The sequence below is a fragment of the Oncorhynchus nerka genome, linkage group LG28, assembly GCF_034236695.1.
Source record: "Oncorhynchus nerka isolate Pitt River linkage group LG28, Oner_Uvic_2.0, whole genome shotgun sequence".
Lineage (NCBI taxonomy): Eukaryota > Metazoa > Chordata > Actinopteri > Salmoniformes > Salmonidae > Oncorhynchus > Oncorhynchus nerka.
The window spans coordinates 38,479,063-38,501,434 of NC_088423.1; the positions used below are offsets into that span (position 1 = coordinate 38,479,063).

At 41.6% G+C, this 22,372-nt stretch overlaps 1 protein-coding gene across 2 annotated transcripts in view; it reads left to right on the forward strand.

Annotated features, from left to right (window-relative positions):
• Positions 1-793: 793 nt before the first annotated feature.
• LOC115113209 (receptor-type tyrosine-protein phosphatase epsilon-like) overlaps positions 794-22,372 on the forward strand; it is a 64,510-nt gene continuing 42,931 nt past the window's right edge. The window contains exons 1-2 of one of the 2 annotated variants that reach the window (XM_029640587.2): positions 1,037-1,123; positions 21,055-21,357. In XM_029640587.2, the coding sequence (XP_029496447.1) occupies positions 21,240-21,357 (118 nt within the window). In that variant the 5' untranslated portion in view covers positions 1,037-1,123; positions 21,055-21,239. Of the gene's footprint in view, positions 1,124-21,054; positions 21,358-22,372 lie in introns of both variants that reach the window. The other variant, XM_029640589.2, reaches the window with a different exon arrangement.

Below are 22,372 nucleotides of genomic sequence, written 5' to 3' on the forward strand. Positions count from 1 at the left end.
GTTTAATGGGGATGCTGCAGTTTTGCAACTTGTTTTCTTTTTCTATTATGCTGTTCAGATTGTATTCGTTTTGAATGGTTAGATTTATATGCACTTTGTTTATATACATTCAAAAGTTATACTCTAAATGCAAATGTTTAATAGCATTCTTTTTCATAACAAACCAATGCATTTTTAAATACATTGTGGTTAAGTATGATTTAATATAATAATTGAATTAGAATTGTTTTAACACCAATCATAGTCAAACTATCGCAAACTGACTTGAAACAATACAAAACATATTTTATTTTATAGAGCCGTTTTGGAGCCAAAAGAGCCGGAATACCCATCACTATTCACCTCCCTAGGCCCGAGACACTGTTGGATATCCATTGTTTGTGTGTGTTGTAGGCTGTTTGCTCTCTCTTACCAACAGATGGCTCTGTTGATAGCCTACCGTAATTATTGTGTGAATCTCGAACAAAACGTGAATCAACCTTTCAATAAAACGGTGTAGACTAATAATTAAGTGGGTAGCCTATGTTCAGGAATTAGTCGTTGTAGGCTAAACACCTTAGAAAGGCCTAAACATAAAACAAAAACGACATATTTAGGCTACCGGGAAATCATCTGACTTTAATTCTCTTCACTTTATGTGCCAAGTGCCTGTTTATTATATACATATTAGGCCTATTACACTTATGCTAGTATCCTACTTGTGCGATGTCACTTTAATTTCAATACGTAGGCGTGTTTACAGGAAAAACAGAGGATCATAGAGACAATTATTATCATGGAACGTCCAGCAGCTATCATCATTACGAATTGAGGGGTGTAGATGATGCGCCGCTCTCCAGTGATGCTCACTCCTACCTGCCTGATGTAGATTCATGTAGACTATGCGCCCCTTGGGACGGACCAGGCCTACTTCGCTCATAGCGACTTTTGTACAACGGCATCATTGGCAGGGCAGCAAGATTAATATTTTCGTAAGAGGTTTGCGGCATGGAAGATAGTCTTCGTTTTCATATCCACTTCTCATTAACACCAGCGAATAAAAAAACACTGAGCTTTTTTTCTCAGCCAATAAACCATATCATTCATCAAGACGCTGCGAGATCACATTTCCTACATCTCTACGGTAAGAATGTATCTGCTTTGATGATGCCACTTCTATTCAAATGGTAGCCTGAGCCTAGTGAACAAACAAAAAATCAGTTCTGAGATAGCTCTCTAATGTAGACCGAACCGATATAGCCTACCCAACCAATCATGTTTTACAATTCAATCCGTGTCAACGAGACCTGTGAATAGGCCGAGCGCATTTCTATATGGCAGATATCAAAACATCTATTCTCATATTGTCCATGCAGCAGGCATATTGTGTGCTAGCTTTGAATGCAAGATGAATAATTCGAGTTCCTTAAATTGGCATGATACGAGGTTGGCGACGTCTACACTACAGTACGTAGAGCAAACCCGTTCCTCTTGCGACCGACCACCAAGAATGTTCACGAATGCATTCATTGATAACGTTTGATCACCGTGGATCTAAACCTGTTTAAATGGCACTTTTCTGAGCCTTCAGAAGCTCATATTCACCCGCAGTATCTTACACCGTCACGAAGGACAGGGTGTTGAGGTTAGCCCACCCGGTTTAGACGGAATTAGGCAGGGGCGAGGAGCAGATACACATTGGATATTTATTTGTAGGCTCCCCAATACAGCAGCAGGTTGCCTAATGTCACAACTGTGGTTCACCCTTGACCACCTTCAATGATAGATGCTGTATGAGACATGTGCATCTTTTAAAAGTAGATATTCTAGCTGTGTATCTAAGAAATTGCTCGATATTGTAATTGGTAGGGATGCAGTAGATATGTTATCTATTGACATGGGTTTCTACAAGGGCTGGCAAACCATGCCAATATATCCTCCAAACACCACCTTCGAGACCATTATCACTTTTATACAACGGGTTATATTAACATAATGATTGACATATTTTCATTAAAAAACGTTATTTTGATGAATTTATTCATGCCATTTCATCCTTCCACAAGATATATCCCCGACACAAATCTAGGGTTGCTACCCAAGCCAGGCTGGTCGTTAAGTATTTTTGTTCTATAGCTATGGACGTGACCCAAACGTTTCGTAATAAATGTTATATTGCAATGGTTATTTGGAGACATTTATTTCTAGTGACATTTATTTGGAGACATTCATAATTAGCTAATGATGCGATATTTCACCTGGCATAGAAAATGTGCTCTCATCAGGATACTGTTCTTCAGAGGAGCTAGCCAACAACACAGCTAATTTACTCACGTCAAACCGAAGCTGGGTAGACTGCAAACTAGCTGCATTTCGTTTCGTTTTACCTGTTTTCTATTGACATTTATTTGTATATAGCCATAAAAACTATGCTGATTCGTGATTTCGACTGGCTGATAAAAGCTGCCTGCCTGTATTTCTCGTGCCGACTCCCAACCCCTACATCTTCTTTACTATGGGACAGCTGGAGGTTGAATTTCAATATTGAAACAATGTTGCAAATGTCAGAGCAACAGACAGCAAGGTTTATACAAATCTCTGCTATTGAAAACAAATGGCTAGTCTAAAAGAAATGGGAGATAATGGATAGATGCTTTTTACAGTGGAGCTCAACTTTATAAATTGTCTTGCTGGATTGATAGACAGTGGATTTCGCAGTCAGATGGAACAGAGTAAATAGGCATTTCAGTAATAGCTTTAGCCAGTGGAAATTTGTGGAATAGGCACCGGCTAGAATGTGGTTTTAACCAATTAACGTTCAGGATTAGACCCACCCATTGTATACATAAGTGATAACGCCTGAGAAGCCAGTGTTTGGAAGATATATTGGCATGGGTGTTCATCTCAGGCCTGCAAACCAGTGCCAATATATCCTCCAAACATCGGCCTCTCGGGAATTATCACTTTTATATAATGGGTTACCAACATGTTAAAATAATGATTGACATATTTTAATTAAAAACTTTATTTTGCTGAATTTATTCATACTATTTCATCCTTCACACAAGATATAGTCCCGACACAAATGTAGGGTTGCTACCCAATCCGTCTGGTCGTTCATTCCATTGGTTCGGTTGCCAGAAACCGACCCAGTCGTTCAGTCTTTTTGTTCTGTGTATATGAACATGACTCAGTCGTTCATTCTAAATGTTCCATTGCCATACTGGCTGGCAACGTTCTTATCCCTTGCTTGCTATTGCTATAGTGCCTTGCAAAAGTATTCATCCCCCTTGGCGTTTTTCCTACTTTGTTCTATTACAACCTGTAATTTAAATTGATTTTTATTTGGATTTCAAGTAATGGACATACACAAAATAGTCCAAATTGGTGATGTGAAATGGGGAAAAAATAACTTGTTTAAAATATTATTTTTCTAACAGAAAAGTGGTGCGTGCATATGTATTCACCCCCTTTGTAATGAAGCTCCCAAATAAGATCTGGTGCAACCAATTTCCTTCAGAAGTCACATAATTAGTTCAATAAAGTCCACCTGTGTCCAATCTAAGTGTCACATGATCTGTCACATGATCTCAGTATATATACACCTGTTCTGAAAGGCCCCAGAGTCTGCAACACCACTAAGCAAGAGGAACCACCAAGCATGTGGCACCATGAAGACCAAGAAGCCCTCCAAACAGGTCAGGGACAAACTTGTGGAGAAGCACAGATAAGGGTTGAGTTATAAAAAAAATAAGAGAAATTTTGAACATCCCATGGAGCACCATTAAATCCATTATTAAGAAAAGGAAAGAATATGGCACCACAACAAACCTACCAAGAGAGGGCCAGGCAAAGAGGGCATTAATCAGAGAGGCAACAAAGAGACCAAAGATAACCCTGAGGGAGCTGCAAAGCTCCACAGCGGAGATTGGAGTATCTATCCATAGGACCACTTTAAGCCGTACACTCCACAGAGCTGGGCTTTAGGATTCTGGGGGACTGGATTGATTGAATGTGTGCTGTGATTTGTTTACATACCTTTCTAAAATCAGATAATCTTAACAAAGGCACACCATTGAATGGATACAGTGGCTCAAAAAAGTATTTAGTCAGCCACCAATTGTGCAAGTTCTCCCACTTAAAAAAGATGAGAGAGGCCTGTAATTTATCATAGGTACACTTCAACTATGACAGACAAAATTAGAAATAAAATCCAGAAAATCTCATTATAGGATTTTTAATGAATTTATTTCCAAATTATGGTGGAAAATAAGTATTTGGTCAATAACAAAAGTTTCTCAATACTTTGTTATATACCCTTTGTTGGCAATGACAGAGGTCAAACGTTTTCTGTAATTCTTCACAAGGTTTTCACACACTGTTGCTGTTATTTTGGCCCATTCCTCCATGCAGATCTCCTCTAGAGCAGTGATGTTTTGGGGCTGATACTAGGCAACACGGACTTTCAACTCCCTCCAAATATTTTCTATGGGGTTGAGATCTGGAGACTGGCTAAGCCACTCCAGGACCTTGAAATGCTTCTTACGAAGCCACTCCTTCGTTGCCCGGGCAGTGTGTTTGGGATCATTGTCATGCTGAAAGACCCAGACACGTTTCATCTTCAATGCCCTTATGGATGGAAGGAGGTTTTCACTCAAAATCTCACGATACATGGCCCCATTCATTCTTTCCTTTACACGGATCAGTCGTCCTGGTCCCTTTGCAGAAAAACAGCCCCAAAGCATGATGTTTCCACCCCCATGCTTCACAGTAGGTATGGTGTTCTTTGGATGCAACTCAGCAATCTTTGTCCTCCAAACACGACGAGTTGAGTTCTTACCAAAACATTCTATTTTGGTTTCATCTGACTATATGACATTCTCCCAATCTTCTTCTGGATCATCCAAATGCTTTCTAGCAAACTTCAGACGGGCCTGGACATGTACTGGCTTAAGCAGAGGGACACGTCTGGCACCACAGGTTCTGAGCCGTTGGCGGTGTAGTGTGTTACTGATGGTAGGCTTTGTTGCTTTGGGCCCAGCTCTCTGCAGGTCATTCACTAGATCCCCCCCGTGTGGTTTTGGGATTTTTGCTCACCGTTCTTGTGATAATTTTGACCCCACAGGGTGAGATCTTGCGTGGAGCCCCAGATCGAGGGAGATTATCAGTGGTCTTGTATGTCTTCTATTTCCTAATAATTGCTCCCACAGTTGATTTCTTCAAACCGAGCTGCTTACCTATTGCAGATTCAGTCTTCCCAGCCTGGTGCAGGTCTACAATTGTGTTTCTGGTGTCCTTTGACAGCTCTTTGGTCTTGGCCATAGTGGAGTTTGGAGTGTGACTGTTTGAGGTTGTGGACAGGTGTCTTTTATACTGATAACAAGTTCAAACAGGTGCCATTAATAGAGGTAACGAGTGGAGGACAGAGGAGCCTCTTAAAGAAGCAGTTGCAGGTCTGTGAGAGCCAGAAATCTTGCTTGTTTGTAGGTGACCAAATACTTATTTTCCACCATAATTTGCAAATAAATTCATAAAAAAATCCTACAATGTGATTTTCTGGATTTTTTTCCTCATTTTGTCTGTCATAGTTGAAGTGTACGTCTGATGAATATTACAGGCCTCTCTTATCTTTTTAAGTGGGAGAACTTGCAACAATTGGTGGCTGACAAAATTATTTTTTCCCCCACTTTCTCTGTTTAATGTGACAACCCTATTAGCCTGTATAACAGCAAATAGACTCTGAGGTACATTTGGCAGTAATTGGTGAAATATGTGACATAGGGCGAGCATTGCAATTAATCAGTATTCTCACGCATTAATTATAGATGTTATTCATTCACAATATTAGTGCTGTAATGTCCTTCAGTTCTATCCCTGATCAAATGACGAAAATAAAGCTAGATCATTTTAGACTGATAAACAGATGCTTCATCCAGAAGTCGATGAATAATATATTGGGTTTTTTCCACACCTGGAGGTATGTGGGATGGGATTAGATACGTGTTGCTCAAATGTAGATGATTAATTTCATGATTACTTTTTTCCATGTTCTGATTCACATTCCGGGTAGTAGGTAATCACTTCAATAACAGTGTTTTGCAGGTTTGGCTTTTGCTTAATTGCAATTTAGTTAAAGACAGACATTTCAAAGAAATGGCATAGTTTATACTGTATGTGTATTTTGTGTGTAACGTGGACCTTTACAAATGTGTACTATTCCCCTGGAGTAACAACATTACTCTTTATGCTTTTGATTGGACAAAACATTTTACCAAACGGTTTGGTATCTCCACAGCAGTCAATATACTGTGTCTACTCTTACAAGGAAGAGGAAGGAAGGGCTAATTTAAATAATTTAGCAGAAGTCCTAGTTTAGATTATTAGAATCTTGAGTTACTATTGGTTTAAGTTCACTCAAAATGGTTTAGCATTGACTGAACCTATGTACTAAGCTTATGTACTTCCTCATCTTGACTCAAGTAACCAGTGACCACATTCAGTAAGGCTGACCCATTGGCTAAATCCATGCATGAGTATCTCTTCATCTCCTTTTCTTTATCAGCACCAATTTGACACCACAGAGTATGTTAAATAAATGTGTAGTTGAATGAATCACTTGTTTTTATTATCTTGAGAGTAATGGTATCACTGCTGTTTCTGTTCACTAGGTTCATACACTTGAACACATACAGAACACGCCCATGGTTGCCCAGGGTTGTTATATGAATGATCCACTTCCGTGCTCTGACATTGTTTGCTGAAAAGATTCAGATTGCCATCTGCCTGAGGAATAATTCAATGGTTGCCATAGAAGCACAATTATATTACAGCTGTGAAATCTAATCCTGCAGCCTTTACAGTCCCATCAGGTATGCAGTTGGACATGGGATGGATGAAAAGGGGAGGGAGGAGAATGAGTCTAGATAGAGGTCAATTTAGCCATTTTCCTGCTAATCTGAAGTGGGAATTGGCTGTGAACTATTTACCATTCCATCAATAGGGAGGACACTGGGAAGCCGTGTTCACTTCACTTTGTTTGCAAATCGTAAGAAATAAACACAAAGGCTACATTGTCCATCTTTCATTATTCCTATTCTGCTTGGAGTATGCTGCAAGATTTTGGGTTTCGTTCATTAAATCTAAAAGGATTGAGTTGCATAGTGTCCACCCTGTCTGGACAAGAGGAATACCTATGTGAGAGTGCTGTTCATCGACTAGAGCTCAGCATTTAACACCATAGTACCCTCCAAACTCGTCATCAAGCTCGAGACCCTGGGTCTCGACCCCGCCCTGTGCAACTGGGTACTGGACTTCCTGACGGGCCGCCCCCAGGTGGTGAGGGTAGGTAACAACATCTCCACCCCGCTGATCCTCAACACTGGGGCCCCACAAGGGTGTGTTCTGAGCCCTCTCCTGTACTCCCTGTTCACCCACGACTGCGTGGCCACGCACGCCTCCAACTCAATCATCAAGTTTGCGGACGACACAACAGTGGTAGGCTTTGATTACCAACTACGACGAGACGGCCTACAGGGAGGAGGTGAGGGCCCTCGGAGTGTGGTGTCAGGAAAGTAACTTCACACTCAATGTCAACAAAACTAAGGAGATGATTGTGGACTTCAGGAAACAGCAGAGGGAACACCCCTCTATCCACATCGATGGAACAGTAGTGGAGAGGGTAGTAAGTTTTAAGTTCCTCGGCGTACACATCACAGACAAACTGAATTGGTCCACCCACACAGACAGCATCGTGAAGAAGGCGCAGCAGCAAATTCGGCTTGTCACCAAAAGCACTCACAAACTTCTACAGATGCACAATCGAGAGCATCCTGTCGGGCTGTATCACCGCCTGGTACGGCAACTGCTCCGCCCACAACCGTAAGGCTCTCCAGAGGGTAGTGAGGTCTGCACAACGCATCACCGGGGGCAAACTACCTGCCCTCCAGGACACCTACACCACCCAATGTCACAGGAAGGCCATAAAGATCATCAAGGACAACAACCACCCGAGCCGCTGCCTGTTCACCCCGCTATCATCCAGAAGGCGAGGTAAGTACAGGTGCATCAAAGCTGGGACCGAGAGACTGAAAAACAGCTTCTATCTCAAGGCCATCAGACTGTTAAACAGCCACCACTAACATTGAGTGGCTGCTGCCAACACACTGACTCAACTCCAGCCACTTTAATAATGGGAATTGATGGGAATTGATGTAAAATATATCACTAGCCACTTTAAACAATGCTACTTAATATAATGTTTACATACCCTACATTATTAATCTCATATGTATACGTATATACTGTACTCTATATCATCTACTGCATCTTTATGTAATACATGTATCACTAGCCACTTTAAACTATGCCACTTTGTTTACATACTAATCTCATATGTATATACTGTACTCGATACCATCTACTGCATATATCTTTATGTACATATTCTTTATCCCTTTACACTTATGTGTATAAGGTAGTAGTTTTGGAATTGTTAGCTAGATTACTCGTTGGTTATTACTGCATTGTCGGAACTAGAAGCACAAGCATTTCGCTACACTCGCATTAACATCTGCTAACCATGTTTATGTGACAAATAAAATTTGATTTGATTTATTGTGTTAAAGTGTCTGGCTTATATAAAAATATATGAAATCTCATAGAAAATGTAGACTTTATTTTGAACTGCCCTGTATACCCATATGTGCTGATACAATCCACATGGTTTATGTTTCATCCCCTGGTAGCATGCTCCTACTTGGCTCATTTGGCATATATTGCAGACCATAATTGCAAACCACCCTGACTGACAATTGCAAACCACCCTGGTGTGTGTTCTACTAAAGCTAAGATTGAAGGGTGCATCTGAGCTTATTGCTACTAAACATCTGTTTGTGAGCAGCTGGGTAATTACAATTGGGATGAAGTTAAGAGGCTCTAGAATGCTGTTACATATTTTATTTAGTCTGCCTTGTGTCCTTGAAGTAGGATGCTTAAGAAGTCTTCTGTTGCTAAGAGGCCTGTTGGGGTGAGAGAAAGTAAAATGGAGAGAGAGAAGAGGCAGAGAGACCTTGTATGCACTTGTGTGCATGTGCATAGGCTAAATCTGTCCCTGGAGGAGAGGAAACATGACACATTGAAGTATCAACCTGAGTTTGCATGTTACAATGCATTAGTCACACTGGAGCAAACCAAGTTGATGAGTTATGCCTGGTCTTTCACATCCCTGTAGGGAAAGCTGTGGGAGGAGGTTGGCTTTCCAAAAAAATACACAACAATGTTTCCGTGTAATCATAATGATGAACTGTGTGGGAATGGAATTGCCCATGCTCCTTATATGGATTGTGGGATGTGGGACTGGGATGTGTCAGTTAGTGCACTGCCTTGCAAAACCTCTGTCTCTGTTATCATCATTGGGGCTTGCCATAAGATTACTGTAATAGACCGTTTATAGCAGCATCACAAAGCGCAAGGTCATCAAAAGGATGACCACATCGACAAGTTGTGATTGACTGTTGTGTGTCGTACATCAGATATCATTAAAGAACTTGATGTGTCCTGATCTGACTCAGTGGAGAGGATGTTCATTTATAGGGAATACCAGTGGTTACAGTGAGTAAATGTTGAGGGAGAAGAAGGAAGTGTCTTTTCACTTTACTGTGCCCGTCTGCAAGCTAACACAAAGAGCTGTTTCTTTAAAACTTAACTTAAGCAGTTCATGAAACCCAGCTGTGAGAAGCTAATTTGAAACATTTGAAAAGATGACGGTGCTGCGTAGTTCTTGAATGGCATCCTAGAAACTGATACTGTAAAGTACAGTATGTTTTATGATTCCTGTGTGGCCCAGTTGGTAGAGCATGGCACTTACAATGCCAGAGTTGTTTGAATCGCACGCGGGGCCAGTACGAGAAATGTATGCACTCACTACTGTCGCTCTGGGTAAATGCGTATGCAAAATTACTAAATTGTAAAATAATTATGACACTAGTTACCATGTATTTCCCATCATTGTGGAATAACTGTAATGTTTATTTTTCAGCATGATGAACACGTGAAGAGTTCTGATAAAGTTGGACCCCACGTTGTAGGAGGATACATTGAGTTGTAATTGTAATGATTATGTTTGCCGGTTCATGGTCCTGCCTTGGCTGTGGCCTAGAAGTGTAATTTTTGGTCCCCTAAAACTCAAGGGTGGGGATCTCTGGAGTCATTGGTTGAGGTTTTCTTTGCTCTTCCATCCACACTCTATATCGATCATAGTCGTTTATGACATGAAATGCAATATCTGTGATGAATATGTATCTAGCATTAGCATTTCAAAGGCACATCTCCACACATCCACTTGGCGAAACCTCCTCAAACGTCCCCACACATCCGTGTTCAGTATGTCTAGCAACCACAACTACAGATGTTAGTGACAAGGAATGTTAAACACCTTACCATAAGATCAGCTGTTCTCTGTGAACCTATAGCTTGATTTCCTATCCTGCATCCCAGAAATCTATCTACATGCACGTGGAATAGCCCTTTTATTAACTCGTTCTGCTTAAAGACGCCACGTAGTGGAGCAACTAGCAAGACACTTCCCTTAAAATACAACATCATCTTATGTCATTAACTAAAAAGCCTACAATGCATTTGTAATCCAACACCGGCGTTTAAAATGTCACATTATTTTGAAATATTTTCCAACTAATGTTTTGACTGCTATGTGTAGACTATGTATGGCTTATGCACTACTTGATGATGGGTGTTTGTAAGTAAGTATGAATGAATGATCAAGTCACAGAGGAGTACTACACGATGACTTCACACATACAATCTTAATGACTGGCATATGTCCTCTCTCTTAGTCAATGGGCAAATTGAGTAATTATTCTGGCCTATAGCATGTGTCTACTTTACACTGTAAAACCTTTCCCTGTAATATACAGCATTATATTGACAGCAGAGTTGCCAATTAAAAACTGTATGTTTTCTTTACAGCAGGGATGCTGTGAAATTATTTACAGTAAGAAAAACAGTGGAATTATACAATACAGCATTATACAGTAGCATACTGTAATCACTACAGCCACACAGCTGTATTATATAATTCCAGTTGTTTGCTGGCAACTCTGCTGCCAGTATAACGCTGTAAATGTATAGTACATAATGTTATCATAATCAGGTTCATGGTACCAATGCTCTTACTGTAATATTTTTCCGATATTGTAATGAATGAACGAATGAATGGTAGAATTAATTAAATTCATTGAGGCAAGATGGTGTTTGTATTTTACAGTAATTGCGTGGTTTTGGTGCAAGCAGGTTGGCTGCTTGGTAATGTGCTCATATAAGGCATATCAAATATATATGTGGTTGTACCACCTGGCTATCTTAAGATGAATGCACTAATAAGTCACTCTGGATAAGAGCATATGCTAAATAACTCAAATAAAAAATATATATTTAAAACAATTATAGATATATGTACCAGTCAAAAGTTTGGACAAACCTACTCATTCAAGGGTTTTTCTTCAATTGTACTGTTTTCTACATTGTTTAATAATAGTGAAGACATCAAAATGATGAAATAACACATGGAATCATGTAGTAACCAAAAAAAGTGTTAATACAAATCAAAATATATTTGAGATTCTTCAAAGTAGCCACCCTTTGCCTTGATGACAGCTTTGCACACTCTTGGCATTCTCTCAACAAGCTTCATGAGGTAGTCAGCTGGAATGTGTTTCAATTAACAGGTGTGCCTTGTTAAAAGTACATTTGTGGAATTTCTTTCCTTAATGCGTTTGAGCCAATCAGTTAGTTATGTTGTGACAAAGTAGGGGTGGTATACAGAATATTTGGTAAAAGACCAAGTCCATATTATGGCAATAACAGCTCAAATAAGCAAAGAGAAATGACAGTCCATCATTTGAACGGGCATTTGAACTTGCAACCTTTCAGTTATAAGTCCACCACTCTAACAACTAGGCTACCCTGCCGCCCCAGGGTACTAAAGGACTCCAATAATAGGAAGCGACTTGCTTGGGCCAAGAAACATTAGACGGGTGGAAATCTGTCCTTTGGTCTGATGAATGCACATTTGGGATTATTGGTTCCAACCGCCGTGTCTTTGTGAGATGCAGAGTCGGTGAAGTGATGATCATCATGTGTGGTTTTCACTGTGAAGCATTGAGGAGGTGTGATGGTGTGGGGGTGCTTTGCTGATGACACTGTTTGTGATTTATTTAGAATTCAAGGCACACTTAACCAGCATGGCTACCACAGCATTCTGCAGTGATACGCCATCACATCTGGTTTGCACATAGTGGGACTATCATTTGTTTTTAAACAGGACAATGACCCAACACACCTCCGGGCTGTGTAAGGGCTTTTTGAATTAAGGAGAGTGATGGAGTCCTGCATCAGGTTGTATACACACACACACACAACTGAATGATGCTTTCATCCCATGAAGAGTGTGCATTTGAATTTCTAATTCCTAGTTACCAAAATATCCACTCTGACATGTGGATAAAGAAAAACGTTACGGTATACAACCTGACAAGAACCCAGATGAACCCAGCTAAAGGGCACACAGTAATGAATGGATAAAAAAATGTATGGTTCATACATTGTTAAAACCTATCTCACGGGTTCCAATGTCAGAGGACAATGTATACTGTATCCGCGAGCATTGAAATATGTTTTGTGTATGTTCTTGACCAATGGACATGGTGCAAACATACATGGACTGCAAAATTGTATCCAAGCGTAAAAAAGGCATCGAAAATACAGCAATCCATTACAGCCCTTGAAATCTTTCCTCGTCAGATTGGCTAGACTAGTGGCTCCCGAGTGGCGCAGAGGTCTAAGACACTGCATCTCAGTGGAAGAGGCGTCACTGCAGTACCTGGTTTTAATCCAGGCTGCATCACATCCGGCCGTGATTGGGAGACCTATAGGGCAGTGCACAATTGGCCCGGGCTAGGCAGTCATTGTAAATAAGAATTTGTTCATTCCTGACTTGCCTTTGTCTTATGAAACAACGATAAAACATTCATCTGCATGTGGCAACCCAATCCACATCCATTTAACTTCAGATTTCTCCATGAATCAATAAAACCTAAAAGCATTTTTTTTTTACAAGGAGAGAAAAAAGAAAGACAGTGGAAAGCAACACCCAAGCACATTCAGCAGCATGGTTGTCTGGCTGGAGCAGTCAGTGGAAGTGGAAAAACAAATACATGTCAGAAGAGCATGTCCTCAATCTACACACAATACCCCATAATGACAAAGGAAAAACAGGTTTTAATTATTTTTTGCAAACTTATATCACATGTACATAAGTATTCTGACTCTTTAACCTGTACTTTGTTGAAGCACCGTTGGCAGCGATTACAGCCTCTAGTTTTCTTGGGTATGACTCTACAATCCTAACACAACTGTATTTGGGTAGTTTCTCCAATTCGTCTCTGCAGATTCTCTCAAGCTCTGTCAGGTTGGATGAGGAGCTTTGCTGCACAGCTATTTTCATGTCTCTACAGACATGTTTGCTGGACTCTTGCAGGTTACTGTGCACAACATGGTGATCAAGGATTGAGGGCAATGTTTTATCATGTTTAGCCTTGCTTGTTATTGTGCAATTGTTCATCTACAATTTCGTTTTTCACATTCTTGGATTACAAGTACGGAGTGCAATTGGATTAACTTTACTATATTTTGTGACGTTCAGTGCTGTTGTACTTGACAAATCACTCATTTGTCATTAGGCAATGCTCTTTAGGTCATTGTGTTGCCATCACAAAAACAACTCCCAAAAAGTAAACTCACACCCATCTTTCTCCATGGGGGGTCCAGGAAGATTATGTATGCTCTCGCTGTCCTTGGCTGAGCCATACCAATAGACATTTTTTTCATGGTTTGTCATGGTATAGAAACAAACGGACACAATAGACACAAAATGTTGTACTGTGTACTGTGTCTACTAAATCATCAGGGAATAGATTATGACCTCCTTGTGATTTGTGATAGTGTCGCTTTTTTTCTCTCAGACATGTATGTTGTAGCCTCATCAGTAAACTGGTCTAGCTAAAATATGGGTTTAATGGACACTGCTTCAATTAGTGAAATGTATATTTCGGGCCAAAAATGTTATTACATTAGGAACATGTGGATTTATTAGTTTGTATATTTTTGTTGCTGCGAAACAGTGCACCTAGATGCATTCAGGGTCAATCCACTTAAAACCCTTTTGATAATATAAAGTAATTTGTATGTTGGCATACACTAATAGATGGTAAACAGCTTCCGTATGTTGCGTGGGTAAATATGTGCTTAATTTTACTCAATCAAATCAAGTAAACTAGGGATGCACCGATATGACATTTTTGTCCAATACCGATATCCAATATTTTCCTTGCCCCCCAAAAAATGATTACGATAACCGATATTTAACATTTTTGTGGCCTTTTAAGCATTCTAGTACAGTTAAATAGTTAACATACACACACATCTCAGTGCAAGAGGCATCACTAAAGTCCCTGGTTCAAATCCGGGCTGTACCACATCCGGCCCTGATTGGGAGTCCCGTAGGGCAGTGCACAATTGGCCCAGCGTCGTCCGAGTTTGGCCATCATTGTAAATAATAATTTGTTCTTAACTCTCTTGCCTTGTTAAATAAAGGTTACACACACCACATACACACCGAACCACACTGACCAAAAAGTTATTTTGTTGGCATTTACGTATGTCCCCATTACCAGTAAAACATAATCAAAACCTATTTCTTTCACTTACTTCATTGTTCATTTGTTGTAATCGTCACGTTATTCAGTCTCATATTCTTGCGGTGCCGACAGAGATGGCCGCCTCGCTTCGTGTTCCTAGGAAACTATGCAGTATTTAGTTTTTTTTACGTGTTATTTCTTACATTGGTACCCCAGGTAAACTTAGGTTTTATTACATACGGTCGGGAGAAACTACTGGATATAAGAGCAACGTCAACTCACCATCATTACGACCAGGAATACGACTTTCCCTAAGCGGATCGTCTGTTTTGCCCACCACCCAGGACAATGGATCGGATCCCAGCCAGCGAAACAAAACAACGACGCCTTAAAAGGGGCAGACGAAGTGGTCTTCTGGTCAGGCTCCGGAGACGGGCACATCGCGCACCGCTCCCGAGCATACTACTCGCTAATGTCCAGTCTCTTGACAACAAGGTTGATGAAATCCGAGCAAGGGTAGCATTCCAGAGAGACATAAGAGACTGTAATGTTCTTTGCTTCACGGAAACATGGCTCACTTGAGACACACTATCGGAGTCGGTACAGCCAGCTGGTTTCTTCATGCATCGCACCGACAGAAACTAGCATATTTCTGGTAAGAAGAGGGGGCGGGTATGCCTAATGATTAACGAGACGTGGTGTGATCATAACAACATACAGGAACTCAAGTCCTTTTGTTCACCTGACTTAGAATTCCTCACAATCAAATGTCGACCACATTATCTACCAAGAAAATGATCTTCGATTATAATCACAGCCACATATATTCCCCCCCAAGCCGACACATCGATGGCCCTAAACAAAATGTATTTGACTCTATGTAAACTGGAAACCACAGATCCTGAGGCTGCATTCATTGTAGCTGAAAACAAGACTCCCTATATTCTATCAGCATATCGATTGTGCTACCAGGGCTGGTAAAACCCTGGATCATTGTTATTCTAACTTCCGCAACGCATATAAGGCCCTCCCCCGCCATCCTTTCGGAAAAGCTGACCACGACTCCATTTTGTTGCTTCCAGCCTATAGACAGAGACTAAAACAGGATTCCACGCTTCAATATTGCTTCGATCACGTGGATTGGGATATGTTCCGCATTGCGTATAACAACAACATTGACGAATATGCTGATTCGGTGAGCGTGTTTATTAGCAAGTGCATCGGTGATGTCGTACCCACAGCAACTATTAAAACCTACCCAAACCAGAAACCGTGGATTGATGGCAGAATTCGCGCCAAACTGAAGGCGCGAACCACTGCTTTTAATCAGGGCAAGGTGACCGGAAACATGACCGAATACAAACAGTGTAGCTATTCCCTCCGCAAGGCAATCAAACAAACTAAGCGTCAGTAGAGAGACAAAGTAGAGTCGCAATTCAACAGCTCAAACACAAGAGGTATGTAGCAGGTTCTACAGTCAATCATGGATTACAAAAAGAAAACCAGCCCCGTCGTGAACCAGGATGTCTTGCTCCCAGACAGACTAAACAACTTCTTTGTTCGCATTGATGACAATACAGTGCCACTGACACGGCCCGCTACCAAAACCTGCGGACTCTCCTTCACTGCAGTCGACGTGAGTAAAACATTTAAACGTGTTAACCCTCGCAAGGCTGCAGGCCCAGGCGGCATCCCCTGCCGTGTCCTCAGAGCATGCGCAGACCAGCTGGCTGGTGTGTTTACGGACATATTCAATCAATCCTTATCCCAGTCTGCTGTTCCCACATGCTTCAACAGGGCCAACATTGTTCCTGTTCCCAAGAAAGCTAAGGTAACTGAGCTAAACGACTACCACCCCGTAGCACTCACTTCCATCATCATGAAATGCTTTAAGAGACTAGTCAAAGACCATATCACCTCCACCCTACCTGACACCCTAGACCCATTCCAATTTGCCTACCGCCCCAATAGGTCCACAGACGACGCAATCGCAACCACACTGCCCTAACCCATCTGGACAAGAGGAATACCTATGTGAGAATGCTGTTCATCGACTACAGCTTAGCATTTAACACCATAGTACCCTCCAAACTCGTCATCAAGCTCGAGACCCTGGGTCTCGACCCCGCCCTGTGCAACTGGGTACTGGACTTCCTGACGGGCCGCCCCCAGGTGGTGAGGGTAGGTAACAACATCTCCACCCCGCTGATCCTCAACACTGGGGCCCCACAAGGGTGTGTCCTGAGCCCTCTCCTGTACTCCCTGTTCACCCCCGACTGCATGGTAATGCACGCCACCAACTCAATCATCAAGTTTGCAGACGACACTACAGGGGTAGGCTTGATTACCAACAACGATGAGACGGCCTACAGGGAGGAGGTGAGGGCCCTCGGAGTGTGGTGTCAGGAAAATAACCTCACACTTAACGTCAACAAAACAAAGGAGCTGATCGTGGACTTCAGGAAACAGCAGAGGGAGCACCCCATCTATCCACATTGACAGGACAGTAGTGGAGAGGGTAGTAAGTTTTAAGTTCCTCGGCGTACACATCACGGACAAACTGAATTGGTCCACCCACACAGACAGCGTGGTGAAGAAGGCGCAGCAGGGCCTCTTCAACCTCAGGAGGCCGAAGAAATCTGTCTTGTCACCAAATTCACTCACAAACTTCTACAGATGCACAATTGAGAGCATCCTGTCGGGCTGTATCACCGCCTGGTACGGCAACTGCTCCGCCCACCACCGTAAGGCTCTCCAGAGGGTAGTGAGGTCTGCACAACGCATCACCGGGGGCAAACTACCTGCCCTCCAGGACACCTACACCACCCGATGTCACAGGAAGGCCATAAAGATCATCAAGAACATCAACCACCCGAGCCACTGCCTTTTCACCCCGCTATCATCCAGAAGGCGAGGTCAGTACAGGTGCATCAAAGCAGGGACCGAGAGACTGAAAAACAGCTTCTATCTCAAGGCCATCAGACTGTAAAACAGCCACCACTAACATTGAGTGGCTGCTGCCAACATACTGCCTCAACTCCAGCCACTTTAAAAATGGAAAAATTGATGTAAAAATTGTATCTCTAGCCACTTAAACAATGCCACTTAATATAATGTATACATACCCTACATTACTCATCTCATATGTATATACTGTACTCTATACCATCTACTGGATCTTGCCATCTTTATGTAATACAAGTATCACTAGCCACTTTAAACAATGCCACTTGTATATGTTTACATACCCTACATTACTCATCTCATATGAATATACTGTACTGGATACCATCTACTGCATCTTGCCTATGCCGTTCTGTACCATCACTCATTCATATGCAGTTATCTGCACGAACCCTAGCTAATAAGTTGAATCATCAATACACAAATTGGCTGAATTACATATATACACAGGAAAGATCATACATCGATTACTAATCACTTCATGAAAATCCCCTAGTGCTAACCCGATATGACGGCTGGTTACACAAAGGAAGGGGGTTGGGTTTGAATGAAAGAGTGGGAAGACTGAGGGACAAAGGGATTGGGTCTCTATCGGACCTTGAGAAGCTATGCTACCGTAAATACAGAATCTTATGCCTTCTAATATCCACCCATTCAGAAAACGAAAATGCAAGATATATTTACACTGAGCTGCGCTTCGATAGATGGGTCGAAGATGGAAGACTGGTTACCCAGCAGAGATTGCCATTGTCCTGTGAAGAATCTTTCTGAAGAATCTTTCTGATCATAGTGTTATAGAGTGGATATGTTAAAGTACCTTGTCTTTATTAGGAGATTGTCTGTTCTTTCCTAGGCCATGTACGTTTTCAGCTGCAGCTGATAGTTCAACGTCTAGGAGGTATCACTTCTTATTTAGTGAATAATCGTTCAAAGTTCATACCAAGTTGCCACAATCAGCTCACACTGCATTCTGGCTTTTCTAGTCGAAAGTCCTAACGTTCGATGACTAATGACTATATCGACATAACTTGAAACGCATCTCAGCAAGGAAGAAGCAACTGCTCCAAAACCGCCATAAAAAATCCAGACTACGGTTTGCAACTGCACATGGGGACAAAGAGCGTACTTTTTGGAGAAATGTCCTCTGGTCTGATGAAACAAAATTAGAACTGTTTGGCCATAATGACCATCATTATGTTTGGAGGAAAAAGGGGGAGGCTTGCAAGCCGAAGAACACCATCCCATCCGTGAAGCATGGTGGTGGCAGCATCATGTTGTGGGGGTGCTTGCTGCAGGAGGGACTGGTGCGCTTCACAAAATAGATGGCATCATGAGGTAGGAAAATTATGTAGATATATTGAAGCAAGTTCTCAAGACATCAGTCAGAAAGTTAATGCTTGGTCGCAAATGGGTCTTCCAAATGGACAATGACCCCAAGCATACTTCCAAAGTTTTGGCAAAATGGCTTAAGGAAAACAAAGTCAAGGTATTGGACATTGGCATCACAAAGCCCTGACCTCAATCCTATAGAAAATATGTGGGCGGAACTGAAAAAGCGTGTGCGAGCAAGGAGGCCTACAAACCTGACTCAGTTACACCAGCTCTGTCAGGAGGAATGGGCCAAAATTCACCCAACTTATTGTGGGAAGCTTGTGGAAGGCTATCCGAAACGTTTGAGCCAAAATAAACAATTTAAAGGCAATGCTACCAAGTACTAATTGAGTGTATGTAAACTTCTGACCCACTGGGAATGTGATGAAAGAAATAAAGGTGAAATAAATCATTCTCTCTACTATTATTCTGACATTTCACATTCTTAAAATAAAGTGGTAATCCTAATTGACCTAAGACAGGGAATTTTTACTTTGATTAAATGTCAGGAATTGTGAAACTGAGTTTAAATGTATTTGGCTAAGGTGTATTTTTTACCTTCCGACTTCAACTGTAGGTATGCACGTCAGCTTTGACATCGGTTTTGCACATCGGCTTTAAACTAGACATCGTGCCGATGCCGATGTTGGAATTTTAGTTAATATCGTCCGTTTCCGATATGCTGACCGATATATTGTGCATCGCTAAAGTAAGCCAATGAACAGTGAAAGTCATGTACTTTCAACAGGGATAAGTAACTGTTTGTATAATCTGTGTCAGCAGTTTTAGAATGGGATCATTATCATGTAACCCAATACTGTAACCGAACCTGTCCCAGGTTCTCGTCTACTGATTCAAAATAATGGACAACTGACATTGCGCAATAGTTCTTCCCTTTTTCCTAGATACCCTATTTTCCCATCACAGCTCTGTATGAGACGGGTTCTCCAGCTAAGCTCACTGACTCACCTCTGCTCTGTCTCAGTGGCCGGGTGCTAACAATCTGGCTTTGTGTTTCCACTTGTGGGTAGAGGAACTCTGGGGCTGGGAGAGCGAGAGGGAGTGAGTAGGCACTCAGAGCCATGCTTTTTCCTTCGTACACTGCTAGAGCCATAGAGTAAAGCCACAGTCAATGCTTTGTTTTGGGCGCTCAGATTCCAAAATGCAACAATGTGTAGCAATACTTAGTCGTTTAGAGCACATTGGAATGAAATACTGTCAATCCCAAATATGTACAGGCCTGGGTGTGTTTCATGTAGATGCCATAATAAAAACAGCATTGTATGTGTGTTTGGCTTAGCTGTCATGTAAAACATTTTAAGTATTCAATGTTTCTATTGTTGAGAGATAGCATAACTGATTGTCTATTCCTCACTCTGTTCTGAAATTCTGCCGTGGGTGGGATTAGATTGCATGCTTAGCGATTTAATAGCTCTTGAAATGTTCATATTTTGCTTTGCCACACTGTGTGGGCTAGAACAAAGGGGTTTGTCTCAGTGCAGACAAAGGAACAGAATAACACACACACGCACGCACACACACACACACACACACACACACACACGCACGCACGCACACACTCACTTGTGACTGTGAACACTACACCCCTTCTCTTTCTTTCTCTCTCTTTTCCTCTCTCTATCCTCGACCCTCCCTCCTCTCACCCACACAGTCTAGCATAGTACAATCTCTCCCTACGGTACAGTTCACTCAATCAGACACCCACTCCTGGTGTACACAGGAAGTAGCTTTATTAGTTTGTTCATCTCTTTTATGAAGACTTTTCCTCTGAGTCAGGCCCAAACAATGAGCAAGAGAAACATGTATTTTGACTAACAAGCAAACAGTGGAGTCCAGTGGAGTCCAGGTCATGACTGTATTCATTGAATTCCCTGGTCTTTTTTAAAGATATTTTGAATGTACTATATCTGGGCGTGTCACCATAGTAAGGAGGCAATAAGGTTTTCTATAGCCACTTTAATAGCAGCAACCATGGTCCAACCTTTTCTCTTGTCTTCTCTTTCTTCAGGTGGTATGTGTTTATGGAGATCACTGAGCTCGAGACGATTTTTAAACCGTGTAATGACTTGAAACTTGGAAGTCCCCTGAAACCCAGCCCACTGGACCTTAGCTACAGGAAAAAACTGTGTCCTGATCACAACCAATACTTCCCCAGCCAGTCCCACCAGACCCTGTTCCTCTGAGACTATGTGAATGTGGACTGTGTTATGGGTACAGAACCCCAAGGGCCAAGTCAGGAAGAGAATCAGACTTTCAGGTTGCTATGGACTATTGGATCAACTCCTGAATCCTGTCAGCTCTGCTTGGAACTGTGAGTAAACCCTGAGTCAATTTCATTTAAACTCAATCAATTTAGGGAATCAATCTAAATGCCATATATTAAAGCAAAGGGCTCCTTGTTTTCAATTAGAATTTCATATCAATTCTTGAATTTACTTTGTTGACCCTTACCATTCTTCCGACACAGTGATATAGGAGATTACAAAAACAAGATTATGGTACAGCTTCAATGTCAGTGCATATGGTACTGTGATGACTTGTGTGTATGGTTAAGCTTAGTGCATGTTGGCTGAAAGCAAATCCCAGAACAGAGGCTCAATACAGTATCATGCTTTTGAACAGGCAAATATTCAACCTTCCATCATCCCACAACAAAGGAAACATCAGTTTGTGTAAACTAGCAATTCCTTTGACAATTGATGCCATAAAGCATATAGTGGTGATTGTGATATTTATCTGTAGCATGGCCTGCTTCTTACCAGTGAAGCCATCCTTCCCTCTAGTACTGATGCTGTTTGTCTGATAGGGAAGTTTCCCATTATGGCTGCTAATGCTTTACCCAGGGCCCAGGCATGTATCTATTCCAGCCTCTCATCTCTTCGCATCCTCTCCTCCTCTGTTCACACGCTCTTCTGACATGTATTTGTTTTGCACTTCCACTGACTGCTCCAGCCAGACAACCATGCTGCTGAATGTGTTTGGGTGTTGCTTTCCACTGTCTTTATTTTTTCTCTCCTTGTAAAAAAAAAAATGCTTTTAGGTTTTATTGATTCATGGAGAAATCTGAAGTTAAATGGATGTGGATTGGGTTGCCACATGCAGATGAATGTTTTATCGTTGTTTCATAAGACAAAGGATACACTATTTTAAATGTTTTTATTTAACTAGGCAAGTCAGGAATGAACAAATTCTTATTTACAATGACTGCCTAGCCCGGCCCAATTTTGCACCACCCCTATGGCACTCCCAATCACGGCCGGATGTGATGCAGCCTGGATTAAAACCAGGTACTGCAGTGACGCTTCTTCCACTGAGATGCAGTGTCT